Source organism: Takifugu rubripes, chromosome 18 (genome assembly GCF_901000725.2).
Source record: "Takifugu rubripes chromosome 18, fTakRub1.2, whole genome shotgun sequence".
Taxonomy (NCBI): Eukaryota; Metazoa; Chordata; class Actinopteri; order Tetraodontiformes; family Tetraodontidae; genus Takifugu; species Takifugu rubripes.
This window is the reverse complement of record NC_042302.1, coordinates 1,294,946-1,314,608: the sequence shown is the minus strand read 5'-3', so window position 1 is coordinate 1,314,608 and position 19,663 is coordinate 1,294,946. Positions and strand designations below refer to the sequence as shown.

General features: G+C 42.2%; 1 protein-coding gene across 8 annotated transcripts in view; it reads left to right on the top strand.

Annotated features, from left to right (window-relative positions):
• The first annotated feature begins 591 nt into the window (after window positions 1-591).
• kcnc2 (potassium voltage-gated channel, Shaw-related subfamily, member 2) overlaps window positions 592-19,663 on the top strand; it is a 60,586-nt gene continuing 41,514 nt past the window's right edge. For all 8 annotated transcript variants that reach the window (XR_003885758.1, XM_029825662.1, XM_029825660.1 and 5 more), the window contains exon 1: window positions 592-1,715. Coding sequence is in view for 7 of the 8 variants with exons in the window: in XM_029825662.1 (XP_029681522.1) it covers window positions 1,161-1,715 (555 nt within the window). In the remaining variant the exon portion in view is untranslated. The remainder of the gene's footprint in view (window positions 1,716-19,663) is intronic.

The following is a 19,663-nucleotide window of genomic DNA, read 5'->3' as shown; positions in this document are numbered from 1 at the left end:
TAACATGGTTACCTCTAGAGGGCGCTCGTTACACGGCTTACCTTAATTACAGGACAACAATAAAGGGATATCTCACGCCTTCATTTCATACTTTTGGTTTAAAATCTGAGCATACATATTTTAACTTGCACCTTTTGCATTGTACTTTGCTCCTTTGGGTTTCTCATTTGGAAAAAAAAAAAAGATGTTTAAGCGAACATGTCGGGTAAAGTAAATCTGATAAAAGTTTGTCTGGTCCCCCAGCATGGTTGTCCTTAGAGGACAATGTACTTTACATTCATCAAATGCGTTGTGTTTATTTATTTAACGAACATATTCTCAGTCAATCCTGAAAAAATTGGGGGAAATACTATTCCATTATGTTTCATGTCTTGTTGGCCAATTTAATATTATTAGTTATTATTACTTGTGCGCCTACGAAGAAATAATCGCCATTTTTCTAAAAACAAGCGGAATCACTGCTTCTTCCTATCCTCGTGTAATGCTCTTGAACAAGATGCAATCAACTGAATCTCTTTGTCGGCTGTTTGGATCATGGACGCTACTTTTTTTTTAACTATCTCTCCTCTGATTCGTTTTGTCGAGCTCAAATCGTGACAGCAACCCTGAAGATCAGCGCTGATTCATCTTCCTGAAGTTCTCCCACATTCACTAAATCAAACGCGCAGCATCGGCTTCTGATGTTTCGTGCGAGAGTGAATGAGACCGCCATTCGTTTTATTAATGTGTTATCTCAGTGAAGACTTAAATGCTTTGGAAAGACGAATTCGACGCTGACGAACGTCTGCGCGTCTTGGAGAGGGCAGGGACGCCGGAGACGCGCAACAACAACAGCAGCGCAGCGAGGTTCGAGCCACATCGTTCTTCATTCCGACTGCCGATTGTCTGAACGTAGTTTTGGATACAAACCGACGACCTTGAAATCCTCACCGTCTTATTAAGTGGACCATGGGGGATATTTTGGCCACCGCACGGGAATTCTACGAGAGCGTTTGGTGAGCACAGCCGGAGATGTTGCGCCCCGCAACCCCGGAGCTTCTGTAAGCAGAACTGTGGGTGTGCGCGCGTTGGGCTTGCGGCTGTAAACCTCCAGACTGCACTCACCAACTTAACCCCCCCACCCCCCCCGCTTTCCAACAAGTCATGTCTGATACGGAGCGATGGGCAAGTTTGACGACAACGAGAGAATAATCCTCAACGTCGGGGGCACCAGACACGAAACCTACAAAACCACCCTAAAGACGCTGCCTGGGACCAGATTGGCCCTGCTCGCCTCCGACTCGGACATTGATTCCGTGCTGGATCAGCTGCAACAAGTCCCCGGCTTCATCGAGTACAACGCGCGGACCAACGAGTACTTCTTTGACCGCCACCCGGGCGTTTTCGCATACGTGCTCAACTACTACCGCACCGGGAAACTCCACTGCCCGGCGGATGTGTGCGGACCCCTGTTTGAAGAAGAACTCTCCTTCTGGGGCATCGATGAGACGGACGTGGAGCCCTGTTGTTGGATGACCTACCGGCAGCACCGGGACGCAGAAGAGGCGCTGGACGTTTTCGAGCTCAACGTGGACAACGGCGACGAGGACGAGGAGATAGGGAAGCGCCTCGGCATCGAAGACGTTGCTGCTGACGGACAGGGCAGCCTGTGGAGAAAGTGGCAACCGGTGATTTGGAATCTATTTGAAGACCCCTACTCCTCCAGGGCAGCGAGGGTAAGGGCGCACGGCTGCCTTCTCGACCTCTCAAAACACGCACAACCTTTCCCCCGTATACAGAAAACACACGCACACAAGACTAAGTCTGCATATAAATCTTTGAGAAAATAATACAATTTCAAACTGTTCTGCAGCTCTACTTTTCTACATCAATTTTCTGCTCTCTTCATTCATAATTTGCGAATGTTATCATATCTGTAAAAGCATCATGCTTCCACTTGTCAGAAGCAAATCAAGGTGTTAATGCAGATCCCTGCCTCAGCAATAAAGAGTAAAGTGAGGTATGAAACTGTTACCTTTTCCCCAAATGAGCACAGTGTCTCCTATTGGAATTAGGAGAGATGTATCTGTTTTTCCTTTTTAGTCAGCTTGTACATATTTTGTCTTTTATTCCCCCCTTCAAGCACAACTTGAACGTGTCACCAACATTTCATTTTATTAAGCGAGTTGCGGCATGAATACTTGCTGAATTTTATTCAATATGGTTACATAAAAACAGTAAATGCATAATAATTGGCAGAGAAGTGAACAGAACTGATTTGTCTGCTTTAAACCTGACCTCTGTCCCTTCAGCGGGAGAGTTCACAGCGATTTGTTCTTTCACTGGCAGTCCGACAACACAAGATCAATTTAAACACAAATGTCACAGATACAATGTTTTACCATATAATGAAAGAACACACATTTCCTAAAAACCAGCCCAGTTCATTTTTGACTGTTCTGATTTATTTTAAAGCCCAGATTAATTGTTTTAGTTCATAGGTCATTCTAAAGCATCTTCTTAGAACCAAATTAATGGCCTTTTAAAGTCTTATAGGCAGACCAGGATCCACAGTGTCTTCGCGATGAACCACACATCATTTGTATGAATATTCGATCATGAATATTCATATTAACATCCATTTTAGCTCCTTGCGATTATGGATTTTAGGTTCAACTGAGATTGCTGAAGGATCACAGTCTAATCTTTTATAAAGCTTTTTTGGGGGGAGGGGGCAAACAACAATTCAACGCCTAAGGTCAGTTTAGAGTCACCAGTTCCCTTACCCCCTAAATACAAATCTTTGAATTGTGGGCTCAAGCTGGAGTACCCGGAGAGTACCCACTCAGAGAATGTGCAAACTTGGTGCTACAGTATAAGCCACTGCCCCCCAAAAAATCGAATGACACGAATATACAGATGGAGCCAGTGAATACAGCTCATTGATGAGATAAGAAGAGGGGAAGCATAAAATCTCTTCTTGCTGCCTGGCAACCCAGCCTATACAGGTTTTTACTACTAACCTGTCCAAACACAGAAAGGCTGGTTCTTTTTTTTTTACATGAAACATATCATAATCAAATCCATAAACCATAAACTGTTTGTGACATCCCGTTTAGATGAGCAGAGCAGAAGTTGCCAAAACGGTCACATCTCCAATCCCTAGCACTTGATTTAAGTGAATAGAAGTGCCGTAAAAACCCACCACTCTTCCCGGCAGCAAGCCATATTACAGATCAGTAAAAAAAGAGCGTGTAATACCAATGAGCTACTAAAATAGCCGAGTTTCTTTTCTGCTGTGGTTACATCATTCCTCCTCTTCATTCAGCTACAGTCGGCTGCTGCTTGGGAAGAAGTGCATGAACTTTAAAGCAAACTTAAGGGAAAATGCCATAATTGTTAAAGGTTTGTTGTATTTGTATTTACTTGTTTCTAATCAGTACTTTCGCAGTTTCAGAATATGACAGAGGGCAGCGGTTAAGCAAAAATTAATCACAATTCTAAACATGAACTTGCATTAAAATGCAATTAGTTCTAACACAAACTCACATAGAGGGTGGCAGTGTATGCCATGGAATTCTCACATGTAATCACAAATTAAGAAAAATGAGGGGCAAAGTTTTAAATTGTTCCTTTTGGGTGGCAGAAACATGATAAGGTGGGAAGGGGGGGGTGGGGGGGCGGGGGATTATGACAGATAGAATGCCCTTTTTATTTAGTAAAGGTGATAAAATAATGCAAATTGCATTGTAGGTTGCCTTTACCCTGACTCAACCTACTCTTCTTTATGACTAAAACAAGAAACTTTTTCAATGGATTTAACAAGATTAATGTAATAAGCTAACTCCCAATACATAACATATGATGCACACAAGGGTGCACTTTAGGTACAAAAATGGCTCCATCTTTTCCAAAAATAGATGATAAGGGTGTGTATATATATAGATCAAGGGTGCCCTCTAATGGGAAAAAAATAATAAGTGCCCTCGATGCAATCTTTCTATTGGTAAAACAATGATGGAGTATCCCTGTATAAAACATTATAACTTACTCTCCAGGATCACCTTCCAGTCCTTTAGACAATGTAGAGTACTTGATTAATTACAAAAATAATTGTTTAAAAGTGTATATTACATCCTTTAATCAGATTAGAAATAATGAATTATATTTCTTTGTGTAGTCTGAATTCACTGACTTTGATTCATTTCAAAGGAGAATTTGTCAAGTTTGATACGTGACGCCTCACATATAGAAGGGCGTTGGTGCGGTTGCCTTTGATTTGATGCCCTTTTGATTTTACATCTTTCATTTATTCTCGTGTCCCTTTTGAGCTTTGATAATCAATCAATCAATCAATCAATCTTTATTTATATAGCGTATGTTACAATCAAAATGGTTTCTAGGCACTTTGCAGAATCCCAGGGCCTGACCCCCAACAAGCAACAGTGGCAAGGAAAAACTCCCCTTTAACAGGAAGAAACCTTGAGCAGGACCAGGATGATATAGGGGGACCCTCCTGCTGATGGGGGACTGGGTAGAGAGAGAGGAGAAGGGGGAAGGAGGACAGGTAGAGGAGAGAATAAGTAGAGACGTCACTGACTCTGATTCTGAGACGACTGGGGGCTGAAGCTTGCCACACACTGCACAAACTTCAGTTCAAACCTGACCTTTCCGGCTTTACTTTTTCTCCACACATTAGTATGGATTCTCTCCATATGTCCCAACGTTCCTCAAGCAGGCGATGTTTGCGAACATCTATGGATTTGTATCCATGTCTCATCATCTTTGACCACAAGCATTTTTCTTCATAAATTTGCATTAAAGCATTCCCTTTCACACAGTTGTGACAGAGACTACCTCTGAAGGAACCACCTGACAACCCTTAGAATGAAAATCATGCACATTCAGTATCCTCCTCAAGGACACTTTGGCATTGAGACTGCAGAGGGTCTGGATTGAACCAATGACAACACAAATGACTGTTTTACTAATAGCAGACATTTTAGCGCCCTTCACAAGCTTTAGTGGAAAAAAGCACAAAAGTCTCGTTGATCCCCTTACCAGCTCATCTGGTTGTTGATGTGTCAGCGGTCGTCATTCTCCAAGCCCCCCCTCACTGTTGCTGCTGCTCTCTACCTGATCTCTTTAATCTGCATGCTGTGTCCAGGGTGAGAGCTTCTGCTTAATGTTCCTGTCTGTTTGTGATTCTGTGTATCCTGTATATGTTTGAAGGTGTTTCTCCTTATGTGTTAATCTGTTTGTCCCTCTCATGTCTTTGTAGTTGGCCATTGCTGGATCGAGATGGTAACAACACAGTAAAAACAAAAGGGGAAAATAAAACACCCACCACCTTTTTCATTTTCATTTCCATCTGCGCTATGAGACAGAGATTTAGATGATGCCTGAGTTTGTATTCCCTCTCTACACACCCCCCCCCCCCCCCCCCCACCAAAGCTCGCCACCACAACCGCCCATCCTCCCATGATCCCATCTGGGACCGTAGCTTGCTTTCTTCCACTTAGGAGGTTAAAAACCCAAACCGTTAGGGTGCTGCCTGCTGCACGCCTGAAGACACCAAAGCCAGGCTGCACGCTCAGCCTGCCTGTTGTCATGGTAACATCATTGCTCATCACCACAGCCTGTTTTCATTGAGATTCGGCAGGTCTGTGAAACTGATTGATTTTAGGACTCTGCTCGACCACAAATCCCCATTGCTCGGTAACCCTTTGAGTGCTAGCTTGTTGTTTGTGTGGCACTTAAACAATACCTGCCCTCTTTGCAGCATAGGCTGGTCTGGTCACGCATGTCTCCTAAACCGCTCTTAAAAAGGTGCCCCAGCATTCACTCTGTACTTTTGGTCTCAGGCTAACCAGAGGTGCAAGTTTGTGAGGAACCTCTACAGGTTTTGATACTGCAGAAGGTTGAGAAATGCTAGGAATGCATTGTAAACAAATAGGAAGGCCTTACTGAGTAAACAGAGTCTGACATGTAAACAGCGGCAGTGGGTAGGAAATCAGGGCAAATGGCTCACTGAGTGTGGGTGGTGACAGCCCGCCGCTGGGTAAAGTCATAGCTGCTGCCAGTCATGTTAATCTGCCCTGCCAATCAGCACAATCCACTGCTTCGATGACCTACAGTATAATAGCTTAAAAAAACTGTAGGCTGCAATGCTTGTAATGTGAAAAGAGATTAGGAGGAGACTTTGGTTAGATTGTATTAATACATGCTAAATTTGCTCCCTATCTGGTTTGTCTGATATTAATCAACTGAAATGACTTGGAAGTTTGGGAATAGTTGATTAATTCTTTTAGAAATCAACCAAAAATGCAGAAATTTGGTTTGCAGGGAAAATTTGCTCACTACCGCTTTCTAGCACACAAGCGCACTTTTCAATTATGTGGGAGTTTGAAATTATTACAGAGTCGGCTGAAGCGGCAGATTTGGCAACCATGATGCCGGTCTTACCACGAGACCCTCGACCGTCTCCTTTGGTGCAAAGTTTTCCTGTTGTGATCACCTTAAAACTCTGCAACAGTTCAAATTTTCATAGATGAATCTGACAACTCTAATGAAAAAAACAGAGGTCTAAAAAGTGATTTGCTATATCTGCTTGCTAGACCTGTCAAACTCAACATCACTACAGAATCCCAAGACAAATGTTACGGAACGGTTTGGCAGGCCAGGACCCAGACGCAGAGTGCAAGCAAAAGGTTCTTTATTGGCACAATATCCAAGAAGATCAAACAAAGTAACAACAAAACTCAGGAAAAGTATCAACTGAAAGAGCGAACGAAAAATCACCATTTAAAATGGGGGAAAAAAGACGGGAAAAAAACAACTGAAAAAGGTGACAAGGCACAGGAAAAAACCGACAAAATTAGAGAACAATGAGGCGAAGGACGGGCGATCTCGGGGAGCTGGAGCTGGAGCTAGATGCGCGAACAAAAGCAACAATCCGGCACCAGAGGCAAAGAGGGGAGAGCTTAAGTAAGCACTGATTAGGAGGTAACCAGCTGCAGGTGTGCTGGAGGCTCAGCGCTCTTCGGAGATCGGCCTGCCCCCGGATGCCGCCCAGAAACCAAACCACGACAACAAATCCACAAATCCAATATTCATTTTTATGCAACAGTTTATTAAAAATGTTATGAAAACATGGTTGCGATACACAGCTATAGGGTTATATAATGTATGCCTACACTGATCAGGTATAACATTGTGACCACTGACAGGTGAGGGGATTGACTGTGTTTATCTCATTGTTATGGCGTCTGAGATATATCAGACGACATATTTGTAACATTTTGTCTTAAAAGCTGACATGTTAGATCCAGAAATAATGGCTAACCATAAGAATTTGAGCCTAACAAGGACCAAATTGTGATTTAAAGCACCTCTAGAGTGTTCCTAGTGTCAAGGGCATGTGGGGGGCGATGGCTTCTGTAGCTTAAATTGCTAAAGGTAATGCTGGTTCTGAAACAAAAGGAATCAGTATATATATACAGGCCACTATAGGGCGGCCTGGTTCACAATTGGTTTGAGGAATAGAACAAGTTTCAGATGTTGACTTGGCTTCGAAATTCCCCAGATCTTAATAGAATCGAGCATCTGTGGGATGCCCTGGACAAACGATTCCGATCCATGGCAGCCCCACTTCACAGCATACAGCCCTTTAATGATGTCTTGGTGTCAGCATGCCACAACACAGCTTCAGGGGTCTAGTGGAGTCCGTACATGACGGGATGCCCAAATCCAGTCCTCAAGGCCGCAGACAAGCTGGGTTTTCTGTTCTACCGGGCAGAAATCGCTTCACCCAAGGAACATCGAATCCCAGGCAAAAGGGTTGTCTAAAGGAAGCAAAATCTGGCTCAGCCACAGCCCTCAGGGACATTATTTAGGCACACTTGTTTTATAGCATCAATAGGAAGCAATAGGGCGGGTGGTCATTCTGTTATGGCTGATGGATGTATTCAATATTGTCAGGACTGTAGGACATTTAAACAAAATATTAAACAACACTGTTAGATAACCAACAAAGTTGCACCCGGAAAACACCGACGTTGGAAATTCACTAATTTCACCATAATCCAAAAAACAATTAAAGACAGCAGTTATGACATGTGATATACCAAAACTTTAGTGAGCTTGGGACAGCAGTCAGCAAGATGTGCATTTGACTCTGAAGCACTTTGAAGCATGTATGCATGTGTGACTGTTCCATCACAACACTTTTTGTTCAATCACAACACTTCCTGTTTGTCTCATTCTACTGGTAATCACAATGGTTAATACAGCAGGTCACATGAACATGCATGTTAAGGGTTACGCCATCTTTCTGATTTGCTGTGTAGATTCCTGCAGGTGCATGCTTGGGAAAAACCCCAGCAAAACCGTTTAGTCATTATTTGTATTACTGTGTTGTGTTACAGTTTAATATGTCTGAGAGGTGACAGTAGCAGCGCTTTCAGTTGGAGGACTCGGGTGTGGATTGATTTGCTGTTAGCTAAATTGGATAAGACTTATTGCTCCATTTCCAAATTGATGTCAGAGTGAAGGACTGTTAGACTGAAGACTATGAGGAGCATTGCCAGAGGTATAATGGATCAAGGAACAGACGCGTCTTGTTCTTTAATATCCATCACAGTACAAAAACAGCACAGACAGATAGGTGATGTGTAATTCATAGGTGAGGAGCATGCACACCAATAGTGTGATTCCTGATGTCTTTTAGGCAGCCCTACTAACTGACGCGACATTGAGCTTAATGCTGAATAATTAATAATCACTCTCAAAGACCAAGCACTTCCCAAGGACAACAAATTTACTGAAAGTTTTGTCACCAGGCAGATTAAAGTTACAAATAATAAAGCAGCCTTGCAGACTTGAGTTGGTGTTGGCAAGCCCTTCATGACTGACCTGAGGGATTCATTCAGACTGTTTCTCAATTTCACAAGTAAAACTAAAATCCACTGCAGTTGGTGTTTAAATGTTTAAAATATTTTTGGCTCCATCAAGTTTTCACCTGTTTCTTTTTTTTCTATAACAATCTTAAGTTGCAAAAGATACTGAGTTTAGCCTAAACTGAAGCTCACCAGTAAACAGCAGCAGAGATTCAGCCTCCCGAGCTGCTGTTCCAATTGGAAAGGTTAGAAGGAACATGAGTAGCATCACATTGTAATAAGAGATGGAAAAGTGGTTTGGTATGATCTATATTAAAGCTAATGGCCCGCCTTTCAGAACAGGATGCTGAACTAAAATAAATGTTACAGTCTGACCCGTTTTGTATGTCAGGCGTCAGGATGTCAAAGGTCAAGGCTCGGGCACCATTACAAAAGTTGAGGTGGTTCCGGCATCTGCTTAGATGGCCTCATGACCTATTCAGATGCCAACATAAAGAGGTGGGGGATAAACATGTTTCCTTTTGTAGCCCAATACCTCAATATTCTGGAAAATTCTTAAGAGGGATTAAGTTTTATGATCCAGCCACTTCCTCCTCATGCTTTGTTATCCTGTCACTTGGCAACTGAAGGCTGCATAATCTAATAAATTACCCAGCCTTTCAAACCAGGGAATTAAAGGGATGATTTTCCCACTGCTTAGATCAACACTCATTTGGTAGCACCGCACCCACGGAACCTTCCAGACCACACAGGCAAAAGGCCAGCTGTGGGTTCAGAGATCTGATTACCGCATCCTCAAAGCGATCTCATTTACAGCAGGTGGCACCCTGTATAATAGGGATGGTTGTAGGCTCACCAGCTGTAAAATGTGTTTGCTTTTTAGTCCCTAAAAAGCAAACACATTAACACATGATGTTCATAAACTGGATATTGCCATTTGGCAAGATGGTCTGATTCCATTTGCGTGCCACTGCCTTCGCCTTAGCAACCGCTGACCCGAACGCTGCTCGCTAATCATCTACACTGGATCAAAGGCCAAGACTTTAAAGCGGAGACATGGTTTCATGCAACTGCAGCTCATTTAGAGGATGAACACACAGACCCACACTGAGTGAGAGGCCTAACTTAAAGGATTCGAACTGAAAACCCCAAGAAGCTCCAGCTGAATGCTGAACGAGTCTGCAGCGTTAACATGCATTACTTATGAGCTGCATCTACCAATGGTTAACACACCTTATAAGTGCTTCACAACCCTTTTAAACATCTGAAAAATAGGAATGAATGTCACCTGACCTGACTGTGGAGACCAAAGCTGGATATACAGTATCTCATTACACTATGTCACAGCTACCGTACACACGATCCTGCTTCAACAAACGCTCAGCAGCCAATGAAAATCATCCCTAATAAATAACTGTTTCCTGTTTTCTGTTTGTATCCTCCTTTCCCTCATTTCTGTGACTTAGACCAAAGCAGAAATGCCCTGATTTCTCAAACGTGTAGCTAAGAAAACACGACTTGCAAAGAAACAATGCTAAAATTTCCAGTCATTTTCCGGGGGGTCTCCCTGGATAGCAATATTGACATATTAGATCGGAGCCTCTGCCAAAATTATATCTAACTACAGTTGGTTAGAGAACCCTCTCAGGAGGTTCTGGCCTGGAAACAATAGTTAAATATACACAAGGTCATTGCAACAGCCTCCGCCCTCGGGCACACCAACATAGACTACTGCTCCGAGAAAGGTGTTTTGGAATCTGCAAAACACCACGAGGCTGTTATTGAACCAACCTTATGAAGAAGATTAAGCAGCTGTGAGGCTGATGTAAACATCAGTTACCTTTGCGGGGGAAAGCTTAATAAACTGTGCTTACATCACTTGTTTTCCTTGTGGGATCTGGAACTTGCTGGATTTGACTTTTATTTTGTAGCCTCTGCATTGTGCTGAATAATCCTCCGCTCCTTGCAAACTCCCTTCATTCAGACACGAATGTGACACAAACTGTCAAGATTTGGTTTCTAACTGCTACCGTACATTAAAAAACAATCCCCACATTTGGAACCTACCTAGAATCATTCGTCGTGTGCATGGAATAAAGGAAAGTGTTGCTTTTTGAGATTGTTTTCACATCATATGACATTTTTTAAGCATTTTCTAGAATTTAAATGATTTTTTCACAGAGGCTGACAAATAGGAAGGCTGAAGTTCCCTCTTTTTGTTGCCTAGTCTGTTGTCACAAACTAGCAATGGCTGGTTGGTTACTGAGCCTCTCAGCAGGATAAAGGCAGATTAAACACAGTGTTTTATTGCTTTTATCGCAGGTCTTATCAGTGGCTGTTGTTGCAGAAAGCATGTAATTGTTTTCCATTTGCTCATGTTTTACCTTCCACTATTTTGTTTTGTACTTTTAATATATTTAATTGACATATTCAACATCGATCTTATTGTTTAATATCTCCTAACATGTAGCTTATTCTTAACTTCTAGCTATTTGATTTTGTTACTGATCCATTTAATATATAATTGAGTCCCGCACACATGATGCTGATGATAAATGCTACAGTTGGAAGCTTAGAGCTGGATAATTGCCTAGATTTAAGAAACCAAGGTTAAGAAATGACAGTGTCATTAAATTTTACATTCAAAGAATTATTTTCACTAATTGCCAGAATGACTCTTAATTACAATTAATGGCTGAGACAGGCAGGTGTGGAGCTCCTTCACGGGAAGCTTTATTCCAGATTTTCATTTGAAGAAGTATCTGGATTGAAGTTGAATTCTTCATGAACACAGCCTTCAGAGCAGGACTCTGTGAGCAGACCATGAATAAAGAAGATAGCTCAGATTCATTTTTAATAGTGTGTGAAGGTTGGGTGTTATTTTGCTTCTTATGCATATGGGAAAACCAGATTTCAGTCACAGGCTGCTGTGTTCAGTGTAGTCCTTTCATGAGATGTCTTTAACGACCCAATACTATTAGAGTAACAGGGATTATCATTCTAATGCTTCGATTTCATGTTTTCTTTAGAATGATTTAGTGGATTTTGTGGACTTCAATCAAAGTATTCTAACCTTCAACCCCACTGCCTCTACCGTATTTTCACCACTATACGGCACACTTAAGAGTCTTAAATTTTCTCCAAAATAGACGGGGCACCTTATAATGCAGTGCACCTTATGTGTGCACCGAGTTCCAAAATCAGTAAATGCTTTTCGGCTTGCCGGCTTTGGCAAAAGCCATTTTGGATTCATTTTGTACATTTCGGATACAGAAGATGAGGACTTTGATGGATTTGTGGATGAGGGTAGATCAAAGACTAACGTGAGTACATTGCTAAATACACGCAAGCGTGCATGTTTTAAGCTAGCATATTGGTATGTTTTACCATGCCCGTGCCCTATAATCTGGTGCGCCTTATGTATGTGTTAAATACAGAAATAGCAACCATAGCTGAGACTGCACCATTTAACACGCCTTAAGGTCGTGAAAATACGGTACATTTACATGACACTCCAATAAACAAATTATTGCCTCACTTCTCCATAACTTGACAACTGAAGTACATATAAACCAACTTTTTTAGTGCCCTTTGAATCTGATTAAACCAAAGTTTACATAATGTATGAGATGAAAAACGCTGTATGATTATCCATCGGTTTTTAATATACTGGTCTACCACCGGAATCCAGTTGTTTATTATGTGATGTAATATGTCAACCGGAAAAGGCGCCGTATTAACCTGCCGAAAAGACACGTGATGAAGAGGACATCTTCCCACCAGTTATCTGACTTTCTCCGTTGCATGTAAGCTGGAACAAGGAATGAATTCCAACAAGACGACAAAGTCCAATTCCGAGCATAGGTCATTTACGCTGTGCATGTAAACATGCTGACTGGCCTGGCAGAATCCTTTCAATTAGGAATTCTCAGCTGGACCCAGGATTGTAGACAGAACAGGACCTTCACAGCAGAATACCTTTGTTCTTCACTAGAAGCCACCAGGGGTTTTGCTAGTGCAACGATGGAGTCCTGTACCTAGAGGTTAAAGGTCCCATGCCTGAAGAGATATGTCTCCTCTCACTATATAATTACAACGACCCTCAAAGCTAGCTCAAACAGATAGACTTATCTGCTATACCGGCACGACTGCATATGTCTGATCCACTAGTGCTGCAATGTCACCTTGCAATGTCACTGGATTGATGATGATGTTTTAGACACTTTGACATCACCACAGATGGTCAACACAGCAGATTAGGTGTATTAATGGAAAGCAATTTTAGTTCTTTTCAGAATTCTCTTCCAAAATCTTACAAATACCAATGAATACAGGTGCCATTTTATACAAAATAAGTATGTTTTAATATGTTTGTCAGTTGTGTAATGTGAAATTCTGCTACCATGTTAACCAGAGTAAAGAGCGCTACTATACATATGATTGGATTTGCTTTTCATCTTGGTCATATATTTTGATGCCCTCGTTGATGGATCTTTGGCGGTTGGTAAGAAATTTGACCTAACCTTTTCTGTTTGTGCACGTTCATTGTGGACAAACTGATAACCCAAAGTAGTACACAAATGACTGATTAATATCTACATTAAACTGTCAGGCAAGTCTTTTTCTATTAATACTAATGTCTGTTTCTGTATTGATATGACTCAGAATCTGTAAAAAGAATACCATCTGCAATATCAGCTCTTGATGGTGAAAATCCTCAGTGGGTGTCAAGTATAATAATTCCATTCAAAACATGAGTGGGAGAAAATGCTGAATTATTTTAGCTTGTGAAAAAAAATAAAGCTCATTTGTGCCTTCATCTTGGTGTAAATATTTTCCAGTCCAATGTGATGGGAAATAGAGAAAAGAGGTTTTATTATGTGTGTCAAAGCACAATGCTGATTCACCCACACATGAGCAGTTTAGTCACTGACTCACACTGATTCTAACTGGATTGAGCTCACTACCCTGGGTCATTTTTAGTAAATGGCTTTAAAATGAGTGTAAACTGTTATTAGACAGTTTCAGCTTTGACTTTACAAATCCTTCCTTAAGTTGGACACTTTCGCTAATTGGTCCCACCCAGCGGAAGATTTTAATCATCAGTGATCATCAATGAGTCACTTTTCCCTGTTAATCATGATGTTTACAAATGCATTTACTGGCTTCTTTATTTGAGAGGCAACACTTTGGATTTACAAACCTTTTAAGAGAGTACCTGAGTGAAAATACCTGGTAATCCATGAATTAGAAATTACTGTATCAGTTATATAAGTGTCATAAATAATATGTTTGCTTCAACCACCTCAAAGAAATACATTTTCTTTTTGTCATTTGTGAAGCTTTTCAAGAATCATTTTACATGTGGATAAAAAACAGACAGATTTATGTTGATTTATATCTATTTTCATCCATGTGAACTTCTATCTGTGTTTCTGTGTCCCTCCAGAAGTATGTTGTAGCATGAAACTCGCAAAATAAAGAAAAGTCTAGCATTTTGAGAAGACCACTGAAAATAAAATTCATTCCAGCTGGAATTTATTTATTGCAAGCTTGAAAACTGAACATAAGAACTTGGAAAACAATGCTAACATACAGTATATTGGGCAGATGTAACTCAGTCGGTAGGGAAGTTGGGTACTCTTGAGCAAGATACCGAATTTCAAAATGCTCACATTACCTTCACCCATATGCAGCTGGAATTGGCTCCAGCACCCTCTCCATGCTCCCAAACAGAATATAGCAGTTATAAGTTGGAAAACACTGCTACACTCAACAGTGTGTAGTTCTGCCACCTCTTTTGTGGCCTGATCTGACTGCTAACATGAAGCACTATTGGCTCAGTGCAGGGAGTTAACCAGACATCTGCTCCTGCCAAAGCGGCGCAACCTTCCAGCAGCACACTTGCTGTTATCTGAGGATGACTGTGCCCACCACAGGTTCTGCTGCCCTGAGGGAAGTGACTCTCCTGGGAGGTTTGGAGTCTGAGCAGATGAATGATGCTGTGTGCCAGCAGCTAATAACTACTGGCATGTGGTACAGCTCGGATTACCACCACTGCTCCCCGTCTGATTGAAAGAGGGGTGTTTTAGGTCATCACAAATCTCTGGTTGTTTAATGCTTTTGCAAGTTGCACTGCAGGTGATTAAAGGCACAACTTGGGTTTCATCTTCCTAATGTAAAATATATCAAATCAATCTTTAAATCAATCTTTATTTATATAGCGTCTTATACAAACAAAATTGCTTCAAGGCGCTTTCCAGAATCCCAGGGCCTAACCCCAGACAAGCTACAGTGGCAAGGAAAAACTCCCCTTTAACAGGAAGAAACCTTGAGCAGGACCAGGCTCATGTCGGGGGACCCTCCTGCTGATGGCCGGCTGGGTAGAGAGGGAGGAGAAAGGGGGGAGGACAGGTAGAGGAGAGAAGAGGGGTAGAGGAGAGGAGAAGTAGAGTGAAGGGGAGGTAGAGGAGAGGAGAAGGAGGAGGAGGGGAAAGAGGAGAGGAAAGGAGAGGGAGAGGAGAGGAGAGGAGAGGAGAGGAGAGGAGAGGAGAGGAGAGGAGAGGAGAGGAGAGGCACAGAGCACAGAAACACACACAAAAATACGATATACAATCACTTCAGCGGGGCCGGAGGTCATTATGCAGCTCCGAAGTCAGCGATACCTGTAAATAAATAGAGGGGGGAAGCAGAAAAACTACACAAGAGCATAACTAGTCTGCTTGATGAGGAGGAGGAAAGGAGAGGAAATGAGAGGAGAGGAGAGGAAACCATGACCCAGTGGGGTGACAGAGGCCTGTCAGGTGATCATGTTTCCGGACCCCGGCAGCCTCGGCCTATAGCAGCATAACTAAGATGTGACCTAATGATTAGACGACCCCCTAAGTATGACAATTTGTCTGTCTATGATAGTAACTGGAACTACAGAATTAGTAACAATAAGCTTTTTCAAAGAGGTAGGTTTTAAGTCTGATCTTAAAAGTGGCAATGGAGTCAGCCTCCCGTACCTGGACAGGGAGCTGGTTCCATAGCAGGGGGGGCTGGTAGCTAAATGCTCAGCCCCCCATTCTACTCCTAGAGACTCTGGGAACCACATGTAGACCCACATTCTGAGAGTGGAGCGGTCTATTGGGCTGGTAAGGTGTCACTAGCTCCTCCAGGTAGGATGGAGCTAGGCCTCTGAGGACCTTGTAGGTCAAAAGAAGGATTTTAAAAATTATTCTAAATTTAACAGGCAGCCAATGAAGAGACGCCAGTACAGGAGTTATGTGATCTCTTTTCTCAATACCTGTCAGAACTCTAGCTGCAGCATTTTGGATCAGCTGGAGGCTTCTTAAAGAGTTGTTTGGACACCCTGATAATAAAGAATTACAATAGTCCAGCCTGGAAGTAACAAATGCATGGACTAACTTTTCAGCATCATGTCAGTAGTTTCCTGATCGTTGTGATGTTCCTCAGGTGAAAAAAGGCACTTCTAGAGACTAATTTAATGTGTGAGTTGTTGGACAGATTTTGATCAAACATTACTCCAAGATTACTCACAGACAGACTAGATGCTAGGGAGATACCATCTAGAGTGATCATGTGATCTAATCTATCCCTGAAATGTTCAGGACCAAACACCATGACCTCAGTTTTTCCGAAGTTAAGGAGGAGGAAATTTGAAGACATCCAAGACTTTATGTCTTTAAGACAGGTCTGGAGCTTCACTAACTTCTCTGTCTCCTCTGGTTTCATGTTTCATTCTAAATATAGCTGAGTGTCATCAGCATAACAATGAAAATGTATTCCCTATTGCTGAATAATGTTTCCTGAGGGAAGCATGTACAAGGTGAAAAGGATTGGTCCAAGTACAGAACCTTGAGGAACTCCATGGCTAACCCTACTGTATGAGGAGGGAACGCCATGGACATGAGAAAACTGGTATCTATCTGATAAATATGATCTAAACCACTCTAGTGCTGTCCCTTTAATGCCAATCATATGTTCCAGTCTCTGTAACAGGATGCTGTGATCAACTGTATCAAAAGCAGCACTGAGGTCCAGCAGAACCAGCATAGAGACCAGTCCATGATCTGAAACTATGAGAAGATCATTAGTGACTTTAAGAAGTGCTGTTTCTGTGCTGTGATGAGCTCTAAAGCCTGACTGAAACATCTCAAACAGGCTGTTTCTTCTTCTTTCTTCTGTTAATCTGGTCCAGGATAGAACTGCCTATCATTGCTAAAACATACTTCAACAGGTGTGTTGGGATGGGATCTAAAAGACACGTGGTGGACTTGGATTTCTGAATTAGCCTAGACGCCTCAGAAAAATATACAGGGGTGAAGGAGTTTAAAGGCTCATTGGAGACCCTGTATGTTCCCACAGTCAGCACATCTGGTGAGGGTCCAGTTGTTGGGATGCCCGGGTTAGCTTTTTTTCTCATAGCTAGAACTTTATCAGTGAAGAAGTTCATGAAGTTTTCACCACTAAGGGAAGAAGGGATACGTGGATCTAAAACACTGTGACTCTTGGTTAATTTGGCAACAGTGCTGAAAACAAACCTGGGGTTATTCTTGTTTTCTTCAATTCAAAAAGAAAAATGAGCTGTTCAATATTTTTACTGTGGTAGTGAAAACTGTGTCCTCGCAGACCTCACCTCACCATGGTGATCTATCAGCCAGAGGTGCCACTTTTATTTAAAACTTTTTCATGAGCAAAGTCAGGCCAGAGTGAGATTCGGTTTCCAAAGCTGTAGCTTAAAATACCTCCAGAGTTTTGTCAAGAGAAGGAAGAAAAGAGACGAGCTAAACGGAAAAAACAGAACAGTCACTGTGTGACCAGACTTTTATCACTGTGACCTCAGGTATCATTTTCAGACAGACGCTGAGCTGGCTCTGATTCTGAGATGCAAATGCTAACCCCCACCACCAAGACAGACTATACTCCAGTGTCAGCCACTGAGCACAAGGACACATATATCCAAATACTGTTCTGCTCCTAAACTTGCTAATAGCGATTCCACCTTAGCGGTAAATTATGATGCAAATGCCAGTATGTGTATAAATTACACAACATATTTTGATTTATAGAGCTTTAAGAATAATGGCCTATTCAAAGACAAGGGGTAATTTTTCATCGTGGAAAACAATAGTGTGTCTCTCTTCTATAGTCCTGTGAGGAACCTAATTTTTTATTTGACCCCAGTAAATCCAATAAAGGCCATTATGTGATAAATAGGCTTTAAAAAGTTGTATTAATACTTCACACTTATTTGCAATTTCACCATATTACTCAATTATCAGTTCAGTGACCCAAACATAGTGCATAGTCTGTCTTTGCTCCAATGTCATTTCAGGAGTTATTTAACATTGTTCAGACCAAAAACAGTCACCGAAGATAGGTAGATTTTGAAGAAGAAACCTTTATTGGGCATACAATTTCATTGCACAATGAAATTGCATGGCCAGAGGGAGGGTCAATCCAAGCTGCCGCAAAGTGGTCCGCTGCTACTGTTAATCAACCTAAACCTATGCTGTTGGATGGTGTGAAGGCCCTGGAGAAAAAAGCCCTCACATGGAGGGAGTGCACTAACTCAACACAGAAAGGTTTCAGCTGAGAATTTACTACCTTCATGCAATAATGCTAACTGCTGCGCTACTGTGCCACCATTGAAGGGCTTCAGCCAGTTTTAAGTGCTGTGGTGTGTCTGCTGACACTCACAACTCAGTATGTAAATATTACCCTCGCCTCTGTAGCACCCTCATAAGCTCGCCAATTATTTTATTCACTCTCTGCCAAGCTCTGCCTTGAAACGCATCGCTCTTTCTGTTAGAAATCAATTACCCAGCACTCTGGATAAGTTCTAGAGAGGGTTTCTCTCATTTTAATACAAGGAAGTGCCCGCACTTGCATGTAAGTGGCTTTCTGAATGCTGAAATCTTAATGTCAATGAGAGGAATAGAAGCAATGACTTCACCCGCAGCATCACGTAGAGATGTACAACACAGGATGTGAGAGTGTTGTCTGCCTCCACTGATTGTTAAAGTGCTGCTGCCAAATAGCAGTGGTACTGCAAACAAGATTTTTTACAAATGTGAAAACAGTAAACAAATGCAACCTCTACACATCTTCAAAGCATTTCTCAAATTAAGGAGTTTTTTAACCACCCCACCCACCTCAGCCCACCTTTGAGTCCTTAAACATTGCTTCCTCATTGGAGGAAGGCTTCATACCTCTGACACCTCACAACATCTTCAGTTGAGGTCAGCAGCTCCTCATCGCCACCATACACAATGCCAATGGAGTATTGCTTCCCCCTACTGAGCTGCCGGATGGTGAACAGGAATCTTCTCAAAATGATCCAGACGTTGTCCTCTTTTGCCCCTCCACACTCTCCCATGTCCATCCTTACTTATGGGATGACTCCAGAGTGGTGGAGAGCCCAACTACTCTCATGGAGACTATTTCCAGAAGCCAAGCTGTGCTTTACGGCAAACCCAACATATCTAGCTGGAACCTCGTGATATTGCGCCTCGGCTCAGGCATCTTTCCACACCAGGCAACCTTCTCTAGAGTTACCATCCTTAGAGTTACCTTCATGCAGCGATCCACTCACATTGGACCTGACCCTGTTGGTCCCTCTCATGAATTGTGAGACCATGTGGAGGATGATCCATTTAGGCTCTCCAGGCTGTGCCCACCCAATTGCTCACCATTGTGTCCAAACTCCCACACCTGGTTCCAGAGGTAGGCATTCAGGTGAACCACATTTACTCTAGGACCTGTTTGCCTTGGGTGTCCCT